The 14,986-nt window shown below is 36.6% G+C and overlaps 1 protein-coding gene across 1 annotated transcript; it reads left to right on the top strand.

Moving 5' to 3' along the window:
• The first annotated feature begins 5,586 nt into the window (after positions 1-5,586).
• On the top strand, positions 5,587-6,012 carry LOC149848935 (chaperone protein dnaJ 11, chloroplastic-like). Its single transcript, XM_090005903.1, has one exon. The coding sequence runs from the start codon at positions 5,587-5,589 to the stop codon at positions 6,010-6,012; it is 426 nt and encodes a 141-aa protein (XP_089862029.1).
• Positions 6,013-14,986: the final 8,974 nt, after the last annotated feature.

Consider the following 14,986-nt stretch of genomic DNA (forward strand, 5'->3'; position numbering starts at 1 on the left):
TGATGTTCTGCACATGGTTAGTGGATGACAAGATATTTTTTTCAGTATATAGGCTGCTTGTATTAAAATTTGTTCTATGTATGTCATAAAAAGAAATATTCAGGTTTTGCTTTGTGTGTTTACAAAAAAAAAATTATGCGTTTGTTTGAGAAAACATGATCTGGGTTTTCTTTTAATTGCTAAAGGAATGTCTTGCATTTGTTGCAAGTAGATTAGTATGTGTTTTTCTATAAAGAATGGTCCTACGTTTGATGTTGGGCACGATAACCTATGATTTTTTTATAATGATTTTAGGTTTTCATTTTTAGCTTGTTATCTGTGTTTTCTGTTAATATGATTTGATGTTGGTTGTATATTTCTGGTATGAACCGGTATGGGTTATTCTTGGGTAGATTTCAATTATGTGATTTTATTTAGCATAACGGATATGTTGTTGTTCTATATCTAATCAAAACAGTTGTGTTGTCATAGGACATGGCGCTTGACCTCTTTTTCCCATATCATCAAAATACTTGATAAACTATTTACTCACGAATTTGCCACCCCATCTGACTTGAACACCTTTATTTTTCTGTTAAACTGACATTCAACATAACAAGTGAATCTAGTATTGTCATCAATAAGAACTACATAACAACGATAATTTTTATGATATAACATTGTCATTTCAAACTCAATTGTACTCATATCAAAGAATTCACTTGACTTCCTAAAAATACCCACTTTTGGTTTATGCATGAACTAACTAACATAATTCACACTAAAAGATAACTCTGGCTTGGTGATAGTGAGATATTGAAAAGATCCTACATTGCTTCTGTAAAGTATAGGATCCTCACAATCTTAACCATCTTCCTATTTTTATGGCCCTTAGAGGCCATGGGAGTATTCATGGGTTTACATTTGAGCATTTTAGCATGTTTGGGAATTTCTTTAGCACATTTGATTTGACAGAAAAATGCCTTATCTCTATTATAAACAACTTCAATGCCTAAAAGCAATGGAATTTTCCTAAGTCTGACAAAAAATTCTTCCTTAGTTCAACAAAATTATTTACAAGATCTTTGTCACTTCCTGTGAGAACCATATTGCCTACATACACCAACAAAATTAGAATATTTTGTTTTGAATGAAAAATGAACATGTAGTGATCCAACATGCTACTCAAGAACCCATATTCAAATAAAAAATTTCTCAATCGTTCAAAACAGGCTTGTGAAGCCTGTTGTAACCCATATAAGGTCTTCTTAAAATTGCCAACACGCTTAGAATATTTTTTATCTTCAAATCCTAGGGAAAAGATGGTGCAGGCGAATAGCCGGCAATCAGCGATTGTCGATGGTGCCACCGCGTTCATGGTGGGTGACAGGGGTGAGGTGCCTTGAAGTAGCAGCAGCCGACAACTGTGAGGTTGTCGAAGGCAGCTGCACAATAGAGAAGAGGCGAAGACATAGAGTCCAACTCTCTATCTCGACTCTGAGTATCGGGCACACTTGGTCTGCACATAATGGCAGACCAAGTCGGCCATGTTGTTTGATCTGGGTATGACCCAGACTGAGTCGGATCAGCAACTAACCAGGATAACTCAGTCTGGGCATGCCCAAACCGAGTCAGGAAAAAAATCAATAGTAAAGATGATGATAGATCGAGTTGGGCCTGTAAAATGACAGACTAAGTCGGGTCTGACTTGTTTTGACAGATCGAGTCAGGTCTGATTTATTTTGGCAGATTTCTTTAGCAGACTGACTCAGTTTGAATAGACCAAGTCGGGTCTAATTTTTTTTAGCAGACCGACTCGGTTTGGACAAACCAAGCCAGGTCCATATTTGTGGCCGATCGACTCGGACTGGACAGACCAAGTTGGGTCTATTTTCGATGGACCAACGCGATCCAAACTAAGATGGGTCTGTTGTTGGTAGATCAACTCGATCCAGATTGAGTCAGGTCAGTGTTTGGGATAGACTGACTCGATCTAGATCGAGTCTTGTCTAACAGACCTGATCGGTTTAGACCAGGTCAGCCATGCTTTAGAAATAAATAAATAAATATATATATATATAGATGGGAATATATGTATATATAGTGTGTATAAGCAGATAGGGACATATATATAGAGCGGGGTAAAAAATCGAGATGATGAACACCTCAATTTTTTCAATATGAGTCAGATCCAGGTTTGGATCCAAAACTCAGATCGAATCTCGTATATATAAAGTGGATCTAAAACTAATTGGATCCAGATGGGTTTAGTTCAAATCCAAGTCCTTTTTATCGTTGACACAAGATGTGTGCCAAACTTATTACAAAAAGGTTTAGACCGATCTCGCCGAATCCAGGATCCAGTTAAATTTATAATTGAAAAACTTAAATGATTCACATTAGAATAAGAGTGGATCTGAATCTAGAATTCAATCAAACGATTCAGTTAAACTAAATCTGAATTGTAGTGAATGCGAATTAGGTATGGTATAAAGACAAAACGAATTTAAAAAAAAAATATATGAACCCAGGAATATTCGAAGAGTAAAAAAGACCATTTTACCCTTGATATGCTCGATTAGTAAATGAGGCATAACTTTTCATCCCAATGTTGGATTCAAGTGATTTTTTAGATCCTTGGATTCTTCTCTTCGAGTAGGATCTATTAGTAGGAGATATGATGACAAACTCTAAGAAAATAAGTCAGAGTTTGACATTAAAGCCTATAGGTATTTTCATAATTTTTTACAAATACAAGACTTTAAATGATGATACAAGATTTTTATCTATTTCAGATCAGAATTTACGAGAAGGCTATGGTTATTCTTTAGATTTGAAATTTAAGAATTCCAAGTAAGTGAACATTTACAAATTATTCTTTAGTTAAATAAAATGCATGTTGGTTAGTTTGGGCATCTTGCAATGTCATTCTATGTGTATTATGTATGCTAGTTTTATTTTATTCTGAATAGAACAACTGGTTAGCACGCTTAGAAATTCATAACCTTGAAGTTCAGTATGATGCTTAAATATGATGATACATGCTACATGTTTCTTGATTTATGACATGATTTAAATTATGAATGTATCTTGTTTAGAGATAATCATGGTATTACTGCATTGAAAATATTGTTAAAGGTTGATGTATGACTTTGAGAAATAATTATAGAATTCTAGAGAGATAGGATTTGACCTGAGAATGTCAAGCTTATGCATTAGGATAAGTATTGTAAGTGTCGTGACTTAGTGAATTGACTTTATGGTGGGATACTTTATGGCTCCCGTCTTGCAACCGGCAAGCAGTTGCAACACTTGTGAGATCATAGTCTGGGCCAGTTTTGACTATATTGTTATGAGTAGTTTATACGTGTAACCAACATTATAGACTCTGAGTTGTCTATATAGGTGACTACGGCTAAGGAGACTATTTTCGGAATAGCCGTTTAGAGTAGAATATAAATGTCTGCCTTGAGAATAATGATAGAGACACAATAAATTGGGTAAAATCCGTAAACATGTATGCTTAATTAGCAAACTAAACTAAGATTAAGAGCTTAGAGCTCACTACAGGTGTAACAGTCATGTCTAAATTGTAAATGAAAGTTTACTGAGTTGTAGACTCATCCTCTCTCTTGGTTACAACTGTAGGTTAAGGGACTCTTGCTAGCCGAAGGAGTTGATCTGTGGACTTTGACTCAGCCACCCGACTTCACAATATTTAAAGTATTGTTCATTTTACATTTTTTGCTTATTCTGCTTATGTAATTATGACACTTTTATTTTGATGGTGTTATTGTTGATGGATGATGTATGTACCTTTAGTTTTTTATAAAAAAAAAAAATAGTATAGTTTTTATGAGATTATTTTTGGTAATTTTTCTCTAAAAACTGACGTCTACGAACCTAGGCTCTTGAGGCCCCGGTTTAGGTCGTTATAGCTTAGATTTTTGTTTCAACCATAGCCTTAATTTTTAGGAAATCCACCATGGAAAAAAGGATGATCTGGCCTCACACAATCTTCATTCTGATTGTTATGTTTATCTTGATTCACCATTGTTATTTTCATTTTAATCTTTAGCTGCTTCAATATTATCCCTTCTAATGACTGACCTGGCTGTTAAACAAACACTAATTGCTTTCATTATCATCTAATTGATTGAAGTGGTCAAAAGATCTCGAGAGTGATGGTTATCTGAAACAAATTTAGTTACTTTTAAGGGTCAAAAGATTTATATCATCACTTTTTAAAGTAATTTTATAATTCTATCAGATTTTTTTTTCTGCAAAACAAACAGCAGAATGGACTCTTTAAGAATGACCACATATTTAGAGAAGGAATTGCTTTTAAACAAAGGGTGTGTGGTCATTCAACTAGCTGCAAGGTGTTAGCATTAATATAAAGGGTTAAAGTTAATTAACCCTATAAAAAGCCACTAATTCGGTACTTTTTAAATAGATTTAATGGTGTTGGTAAATTTACAAAGATTCAATTCACCTTGAAACACGTTTCGGAACAATGGACTTATGCATTAAAATATGATATTTTTAGATAAAGGCAAAGGCAAAAGCAAATAATTTCGATTACACCAACACGTAATATTGTAAAAAAGAATAACGTATAATGTGTGGACGTATTGAGGCCATTTTTATGCAGCTGCGCTGCATATAACGTGAAGACGCAATACGTTAGGTTCACAGTTCATGTGAAGCACGGAGTATGCGAGTCAACTCTCCCGATTGCCGTCCTGCGCCGGATTAATCCCAATTGCAAATCTGCCGTCACCGACGTTTCGGTACTAACTCTAAAACCTACAGACTTCTTAGGTAAGGAGACTAAGGATCACCGACGTGTCGGCACGGGTGGGCCCCTATTTGTAAGCAACATTTTAGAAGCTCATCATCAATAGGGGTGTCAACGGGACTGGTTTACCGGGACTCAATCCAAACAAAACCTATAGGGTTAATAATCAGACTCGATTACGACCTTGGTCTGGACCCAAAACTTCAATTAATACATATATTCAAGTATAGTTTGTCAAATTTTATACCAGATTTGGACCCGACCTGAGCACCGATTAAGACCCATAAATTTTCAATGTAAAAATGATAAAATAATATAATTTTATTGGGTATGGTTCAGGTTATAGTTTTTATCGGATTCAGGTATGGTTTTTTTTTATAGTAGACCCGATTAAACTTAAATCCTAACCTGATATTCTACCCAAAAATCTGATTTCACCTGAATCCGAATCAAACCTACCGGTTGACACCCCTAATCGTCGTGGTTAAGGCTTTTAGAAGGCCTTTGTCACGTGATGGACGCGAACCCTTCAACTTCCTGCCAAGAAACGCACTGCTATTTCCTCTATTTTCACAAAGACATGTTTCGTATAGTTCGGGTAAAAGAAAGACCCGATCTATAGACCCATAAGCAACGCGGTTTCACCGAACCGTCTTCTGTCGCTCCGGGGGGCGCCCACCTTCCCGAACCCACGAAACGCTTTATAAGCCCCCTCACTGCTCCTCGCCCAGACCACTTTCTGCTTCTGATCCCTAAAACCAGAAACCGCTCTCCCCTCCCCTCCCCTCCCTCTTTCCCTTCCCTCAATGTATGCATCCCGCACCTTTTCTCCCCTAACGCCAGCTTTCGCGGTGGCTGGAGCCGCCGCCGCTTCCCGCTTCCGCCCGATCTCGGCCTCTGTCCAGGCCGCGCCGGTCCCCGGGAAAACGCCGACGCTCTACGAGGTGCTCCGCGTCAGGAAAACGGCTTCCGCCGTGGAGATCAAGGCCGCCTACCGCTCCCTCGCCAAGCGGCTCCACCCCGATACCTCATGCGGGGGTTCCAGCGGTTCCGTCAGCGACTTCATCGAGATCCACCGCGCCTACGCCACGCTCTCCGACCCGGACGAGCGCTCTCGCTATGACCTCTCCATCGGAACCGGCGCGTGGCCCTCCCATACGTCGCCGGAAAACCGAGGCGCTTTCGGTGGCCGCTTCCAGACCCGGCGGTGGGAGACCGACCAGTGCTGGTGACGCGAGCGAGCCCGGGCTTAACGTTCTCACCACGCGTGCGTTTGATATCTCTTCTTTGTACAACAACGTTCTCGCCACGTTGTTGTAAATCTGCAATTGTTTTCATATTAATTTTCTAACGATATACAGAATTCAGTACTCTCTCTCTCTCTCTCTCTCTCTCTCTCTCTCTCTCTCTCTCTCTTACACCGTCCATCATTTGGAAGAGCGATCACGGACGGTTCATTTTGTAGATTTCATTTTACTTCGAGACATTCTAATTTCCTTGGGAGCGTCTGGACGTGTGGAATTGCGGAGAAATCGTGGGAAACGAGAGATAATCAAGGGTTACCGGAAACGCTGTAAGAAAGCTGGAAGCTCGTTTCTCGGGAAACACTGCATTTCCAAAACGTTTGGAAAACGCAAAAAAAAGTTCATGGGAAACACGTTTCCCAAATGCGTTTTTCATACTATCCCTCATGTTTTTCAGGGGCTTCCTTTTTATGGGATATATATATATTGTTTTATTAATTTATTATATTATTTTTCAGGATTATAACTCTCTTTGGACCAAACGTTAAAAATAGCCAAACAGATTATTTTGAAAAATGTTAGTTACCAACAAAAATCGTTTACTCTTACACCTATTCGCGTTGATGAATGGTGGAAATGTCGTTTGCTTTTAAGAATGTAAAAAAAACTCGGCTTTTTGAGTAATAACGCCATTATTACTTTTTCCTATCGAGAATATCAACCCCTTCTTTAAGAATGCAACATACTTCATATTTTTGTGGAATTGAATTTCGAATTCTAGAGAATTTCAGGAACCTAAACAAGCCTTTGGTCCAAAACTTTTGTGATAAAACTAGGTCTGGTAAAAAAATGTTGGAAATATGTTTCACATGTGAAAAGCGCAAACCGTTTGAGACTCTGAATCCAATATAGAATATTAATAAGATTCATACCCAAAAATAATGTCTGAAACTCTCATCAAACCTACAGCAACCGAAACAACCTTCCCCAAGCAGAAATCTCTATTGAGAATTCTTCTCATCCAGTACTGTGCTAACTGGCAATGGTGCACAAAATTGGTGGGCAAGAAACATAATGTGTTTATCTTGAAAACCAAAAAATAAGAAGAAAACAATAAACAATTACATGACCCATGTCCTACACGGAGACTAAAACTTTTCAGAGTTCCAGGAAAATTTCGGTACATGATACTCACATCCAAACCTTCTGGTAAGTGATGCCTAAACCTATCTCCGAAATCAAGATAATCGTCTGAATCATCATTTACGGATTTTCAGTATGGAGGAAATTATGTGCATGACCATGCGAATGCCGTTGGATTCACTGGTAGCTGTTGACACTGCCCTTTGTCTCACCAACATTCGGTATACTTGTTCGAGAATCCGCCGAGCATGCATTATGATCATCGGGTCGGACGGACTGAGAGAGCCAATGGCAACTTCTGTTACCCACGACAGTCTCGTTGCCCAGATCGCATGCAAGTTGCTGGACGAAGAGACAATGGTACAGTAGATAAAAATCCCCTGCAGATCCACCTGTATAAGCAACCCAGTCCCTATCAGTTTGCAAGCAAACAAACTAAATGAGAAACACACCACTTCAAAAACGGCACTTTTGGTAACAAAAACCTAATCATGGGGACAAGATCACTTCAATTTAATCAACAGGTAGCCTTAATTAATAAAAAGGTACATTCCAAACCGTGAATGACAATCATGTGCTTATGGTTAGACCAAAACTGGCTTATCATTTCATACATATTAAGTTCTAAACATACCATGTTACATAGATTAGACATCATTTCCAAAAGAAAAAAGTTCAGAAATAAAAAGCCCACCGCTTATGATAATCTTCCAGTCACATCTACTAACCATGGTAACAAAAGTTTAAAGCAGCAATTTATGGCCAGGATTTTTCTTGTGAGATTTTGAAAATGTTTATTTTATCTCATTTTTTTGGAAAAAATATTGTCTAGAAATAAAAAAAATAAAAAATATATGAAGAAAAATAAAGCATTCTATTAAATAATACAGGTTTAAGGTCTTGTTCAAAATTCAAACTTCTAAATAAAATCATTTAAAACTTTTAGGCCTTGTTTGGATCTGTTTTTATTTATTGTTTACACATAAATGAAAGCACATTTTATAAAGAAGAATATTGCCTTTTCTTTTAATGAGGTGAATGGTGATGGAGGTGGTGGTGACAGTGGTGGCAATGGTAATGGAGGTGGTGGTGGAGGTGATGGGGTGATGGCAGTGGCAACGGTGGTGTTGATAGAGAAGTGGTGGTGTTGATGATGGTGGTGGAGGTGATGGTGATAGTGATGGCAGTGGCAACGGTGGCGTTGATAGAGAAGTGGTGGTGTTGATGATGTTGGTGGGATGAAAAAAACTTAGTTGCAAAAGAAAAAAAATAGGGCCCTCCCCGTTTTTTAGTTTTTTTAAAAAAAAAGGATGATTTCTCATCAAATTTATAAAAGCGCATTAAACAAATAAAAATAAAAGATCCAAACACCAAAATCTAGCTATTTACAATAAGTATAAATGGCATGGAGCTATTTATAAAGTGATCCAAACAGGAGCTTAATTTTCATGCTGGATTCTAGGAAACCTTTCTATTCTCAACACATTTAAAGCTTTTAATTTCCAAGATGTACCCATTTGCTATTCTCAACACTTTCCAAAGCTGCATTTTTTAAAACTCCTTTCATGTTCTTGGTAGATGAGAGGAAGCTTTATTAGCGTTGAGAGAAAGAGAGAGAGTAATGAATTAAATGATAGTTATTGAGTTTGTATTCACCCAAAAATAATGTTCTTCAATGTGTTTTAATTTTTAAATAAACATAAAGCAATTAATTGTCTCTCTTTTTTTTTAAATCTCGTAATTAAAACGTAAATATCATGATAAAAATGTGATATTTAAATTTTGTAAAAAACACCATGATATTTTCAAAATATCACTCAATTTTGAAGTTTAAAACAGTGAGATAATATATCATGTTTTTCTCGTGATATTTTCAAAACATCGCCAATATTTGTCATTATGCTACTAACAAACCAACCAAACAAATAAAAGATGTTGCTTTTTGAAGGCTACATGTTTCATTGCTTAACAATGGGAGTGATGACTGTTAAAATGTAAACTGTAATATATATTATTTAATATTATTATATTTTATTTTTCTATTTTTCTTTATTTTCTTTTTTAGCATCTAGTTCAATAGAAACTAGATATTTGATTCAGTCAAGTTCCTATTGAAACTTGACTGTGCAAATAGTTGTTGGACTGTAGTCCAACAACTATAATAAATGTTGTTGGACTATAGTCCAACAGCTATAATAATAAATGTTGTTGGACTGTAGTCCAACAGCTATATTAAGAGACGTTGGAATCCAACGTCTCTTTTGGAGAGCTCAAAATGAGCTCTCCTCTCTCTTCCACTTTTTTGTATATATAGGGGTGAACCCCTTCAATGTAATGTACCATGCTTCTTAAGCATTTTGTTCATGAATAAAGTATTATTTATTTTTCAAGTGTTCTTCCTTTTATACCCTTTCAAGGGTCATGCTTGTAGTGTCTCCAATAGACACTTGTTTGTGAGTTATTTGTGCATTTGTTGAAGACCACCATTTCATTACATGGTATCAAAGCTACGAAATCAAAGCTACGAAATCCTTAGATCTTGAAGTGCTTTCGCCTCGATTTCCGTGCCACATTTACAAAAGGTGTTTTATCACCTTGTTCTTGGCTCAAGAAGATTTGTTTGAAGAAAGGCGAACTTGTGCTACAAAAAAATTTGGTTTTGTATCCTCTCTTATTCCTTTGTCTACTCTTTTTCTTTTCTTTTTATTTTTTTCTCTCTCTCCTATTTATTCCTCTCTTACCCTTGTAAAAGATGGATGACAATGATAAGATCACCATCATTCCTATGAAGCTAAATGATACTATGTAATGTGGGCTTCGATTATGAAGCACCACATTTGGGGAAAAGGTTTATGGGGTATAGTGGATGGTTCCGATTTGGAACCTAAACTATCTCTTACCAAGAAAGAGGGTGATAAAGAGGTTCCTCTAACGGAAGAAGAGAAGAATAAGGCGTTAGCCACTTATGAAAAGAAAAGGAAAGAATGGAGGATAGGGCATGCAAAAATTATGTCATGGCTCATCAATAGCATAGACATTAAAAAATGCTCTAGTCTAGCTAAGTTTGAGCATGCCGATAAGGCTTGGGAATACCTCAAAAACATGTATTCCCTTAAAGATATTGCACATGTATGCAATTTACAAGATAAAGTTCGGACAATGACTCAAAAAGATAAAACTATTCAAGAATATTATAATGAGTTGTCCGAACTTTGGGAAGAGTTGGCTCTTCTTGAGCCCAAATGGCATTGTGCCGAAGACATCGAGATTCGCCAAAAGCAACTCGATATGAAACATTTCTATCAATTTGTGAATGGTCTAAGGCCGGAGTTTGAATCCACCAAATCGGCCCTTTTACATCGTGGAAAAATTCCTTCTATTGTTGATACTATAGAAGAGCTCACTATGGAAGAAAATAGACTTAGAAAAAGTACTTCAAAAGTTGATGATGACTCCGTTTTAGCTGTATCTAGACCGGGGAATCATACTCGTACTTACAAGCCGCCTCATTTTGGAAGGCAAAACGGCGACTTTGATAAAATAAAAGTTATTTGTCATCATTGTCATGAACCGGGGCACTATAGGCCTCAATGTCCAAAGTTAAAAAGAAGAGAAGAAAAAAGAGTTGCATCTGTTGAATCTGAGTCAAAAGATCAAGATGCACCTGTGTCTATGGCTCAACTGATGGAAATCCTTCAACCTCTTCTCAAAGGGGTATCCTCCTCAACCGAAGCCTCAACTGGAGCGGCAATTGCATCTTTCTCTGGTCCAGGTAACTTTCCTTGGCTTTTAGATTCTGGTGCTTCTTTTCATATGACCCCAAATGTTAATAGTCTATCTGAATGTCTTAAAAATAACTCAAGTGTGTCAAAGGTTTTTACAGCCGATGGCACATCTCTTGAAGTAAAAGAAATAGGATGTTTTGAAAATCTTCAAAAATCCAAAAGATTTTTTATCCCAGAAGTTAGATATATCCCTAAACTTAATTTGAATCTCTTATTTGTCTCGCAAATATCTGATTATAGATGTAATATCTCCTTCTCTTCTCATGGTTGTTGGGTACAGGATCGCCAGTCAGGGAAGCTGATTGGGGAAGACCATAGAGAAGGAGGACTTTATTACATGGACTTTTTGGAATTACCCAAGAATGCATTTTGTTATAATATTCAGAAATTAGAATTGGATTTATGGCACAAAAGGCTTGGCCATCCTCATATGTCTAAAGTTCAATATTTTCCAAGTTTGGAAAAATTTTGTAATTGTGAAAAATTTTCTTGTAAAGACTGCATTCTTGGCAAAATGAAAAGGTTACCATTTCTTAGTAGAACTTTTGTTTCCTCACGACCACTTGAATACATTCGGATGTTTGGGGCCCTGCACCAGTTATTTCCAAAGGTGGTTATACATGTTATGTTATTTTTGTTGATGACTTTTCTAGACATACTTGGATTTATTTTCTTAAACATAAATCTGATGTCTTTGCTAACTTCCAAATATTTCATAAAATGGTTAAAAATAAGTTTCAAAATGATATTTCTGTTTTTCGCACTGATTCAGGGGGAGAATTTATGTCCAATGAATTCAAAGACTATCTCAATTTACATGGTATTACACATCAAAGATCATGTCCACACACTCCACAACAGAATGGCCTAGCCGAACGCAAACATCGGCACATTATGGAAACTACTAGGACATTGCTAATTGCAAATCAAGTTCCAAAAAGTTTTTGGGCTGAAGCGGTCCTAACTGTCACCTACCTCATTAATAGGATGCCATCTTCCTCATTAAAGAATACAACTCCAATAGAAAAACTTGTTAATTTAACTCCAGATTATTCTAGATTAAGAGTCTTTGGATGCGAATGTTTTGTTTTCACCAACAGAAATGACAAACTCTCTCCTCGTGCAATCCCATGTGCCTTTTTAGGATATGCTGATAATCAAAAAGGCTACAGGTGTTTCGATTTTCAAAATGACAAATTATATGTGTCAAGAAATGTATCTTTTTTGGAAAAAGAAAGCTTCTTTGAATTTGAAAAATCCAAGGATGTCACTGAATACTCGTTTTTAATTGATCCAACTTCAAAATCCAATGAATGTGATGTTGGATGTGACCTTGACAATGATCAAAGTCCTATTGTTGTTGAAAATGATGATAATGAAGAGCAAATCCATAGGGATGTTAGTCTACAATATTCAAGACCTAGAGAGCAAAATCTTCCATGTGCATTACAAAAATACTTTGAAGTCTCACCTAGAAGAACGTCTAGAATCTCTAAACCTCCAGAAAAATTTGTGTCTTATGAATCTTTTTCACCCACGTATAGGGCCGCCATTGCATTAATACAATCATATGTTGAACCATCATCTTATTCTCAAGCAAAAAATCATATAGAATGGATAGAAGCCATGAAAATAGAATTGGATGCACTACAAAAGGCCAATACTTGGACGATACAAGATATTCCTCCGGGTAAGTCTGGCATTACAGATGATAAGAAAGTAGACACTCCAGAAGTTGTCAATGTTAAAATGAAAATTGATGATGGAGAACTTCTTGATGATCCTACTCCTTATAGACAGCTTGTTGGAGCTCTTTCTTATCTTTCCATTACTAGGCCAGATATAACTCATGTGGTTCATACAGTCAGTCAGTTTCAGCATGCTCCCACCTCCGTGCACATGGGAGCGATTTTGCGTATTATTAGATACTTAAAATCCTCTCTTTCACGAGGACTCTTCTTGTCTGCTTCATCTTCATTAAATTTAATTGCATATACTGATGCTGACTGGGGAGGTGATCCCAATAATAGACACTCAACTACCGGTTTTTGTGTGTTCCTAGGTGAAACCTTAATTTCGTGGAGGTGCAAGAAGCAGCAAAAAGTCTCTCTTTCCTCCACCGAAGCTGAATACAGAGCCATGGCAACCACCACTATGGAGGTTGTTTGGCTCAGACGATTGCTAGCGGATATGGGAGCTAAAGCAACGCAAGCTTCAAAGATGTGTTGTGACAACAAAAGTGTGACCTACATTGCAAGCAACCGGACATTCCATGAGCGTACTAAACACATTGAGATGGACTGTCACTATGTCAGAAAGGAATACTTACATGAAACCATTGATCTGCCATATGTTACATCAGAATATCAATTAGCAGACTTTTTCACCAAGCCTCTCGCTGCTCCCAGATTTCACTTCCTCTTAGACAAACTTTCGCTTATTGTACCGTAAGTTTGAGGGGGAGTGTTAAAATGTAAACTGTAATATATATATTATTTAATATTATTATATTTTATTTTTCTATTTTTCTTTATTTTCTTTTTTAGCATCTAGTTCAATAGAAACTAGATATTTGATCCAGTCAAGTTCCTGTTGGAACTTGACTGTGCAAATAGCTGTTGGACTGTAGTCCAACAGCTATAATAAATGTTGTTGGACTATAGTCCAACAGCTATAATGATAAATGTTGTTGGACTGTAGTCCAACAGCTATATTAAGAGACGTTAGAATCCAACGTCTCTTTTGGAGAGCTCAAAATGAGCTCTCCTCTCTCTTCCACTTTTTTGTATATATAGGGGTGAACCCCTTCAATGTAATGTACCATGCTTCTTAAGCATTTTGTTCATGGATAAAGTATTATTTATTTTTCAAGTGTTCTTCCTTTTATACCCTTTCAAGGGTCATGCTTGTAGTGTCTCCAATAGACACTTGTTTGTGAGTTATTTGTGCATTTGTTGAAGACCACCATTTCATTACAATGACCACAAAAACCAAATATGATAACTAATTTGGAAATACGCTAAGGCTGTTACATGTATGGATGCAGGAATAGAACACGACGGATGGTACAGAAGCTTCCAAAAATTAGGATACAGGAACACGGCCATACACACACATAAGTGTATATGTGTGTACATTTATTTATTTATGTATTTATATTTATATATTTATACATAATTCTTAACCTAAAGCCAATAGAACATAGATCTTATCTAAAGTGCAAAACTCTTGAATAGCAATTCTAAATCACTATAGTTAGAAACATCAAATAAAAAAACTTAGTTATTGAAATGAAATGTAATTAATAACAAATTCTAACAAAAAACATAAGTGAATACAAAAATAAGCAATCAGGGTCGTAAAAGCAAATAGATAAAGTTAATGACACAATGTTGACTGTGTCCAACATTGGTCTGACCGTCTCCATTAAGTATCACAGTTTGTCCGAGTGTAGTGTGTTGTGTGGACATAGGATACGCATGCTAAGTGTGTGCATGACATACAACCAAGGCTATTTACCCTTTTTTTTATGCTAACAAGCAATCAAGTCCCAAAAGATGTCATTTAAAGTGCATAAAGTCATGATCACATATTCTTCCAATGTAAAATGGCACGGAATATATTTGTAGGAAATTCAAGGTGAAAAGGATTTATAATTCTACTTTTGTCTGGGAGTTCAAGTGGTGGTTCTCAAAAAAATTTCAATGGTACTGGCTGACACGATATTGGCAAACTGTTTTCCACATTGTAATATGGAAACTGTGGCCTATCAGAAATAGAATTGTTCACAAGGACGCAGATTTTGGTGTTGCTAGAATTAAAAGGGAAAAATGGCAAGCATGTTCTGAAGTTATACTAAAAATTCAGTGACCTGAATCAATATTGCACCAAGTCAAAATCCAACTTCATGGGGGACATATTTCGGAACATGGATTGCTCCTACTGCTGGCATCACTCAAGTTCAAGTTCAATGGGATCAATAACAAGATCAAGATATATTTTTCTGTTCATAGTTCCCAACAGAAAATTCTGGT

The sequence above is a fragment of the Nuphar pumila genome, chromosome 1 (assembly GCF_984573655.1).
Source record: "Nuphar pumila chromosome 1, dmNupPumi1.hap1.1, whole genome shotgun sequence".
In the NCBI taxonomy this organism is placed as follows: Eukaryota; Viridiplantae; Streptophyta; class Magnoliopsida; order Nymphaeales; family Nymphaeaceae; genus Nuphar; species Nuphar pumila.

Bases quoted from the DNA above. Each gene is read 5' to 3' on its own strand.
- LOC149848935 (XM_090005903.1), top strand. From the start codon at position 5,587: ATGTATGCATCCCGCACCTTTTCTCCCCTAACGCCAGCTTTCGCGGTG.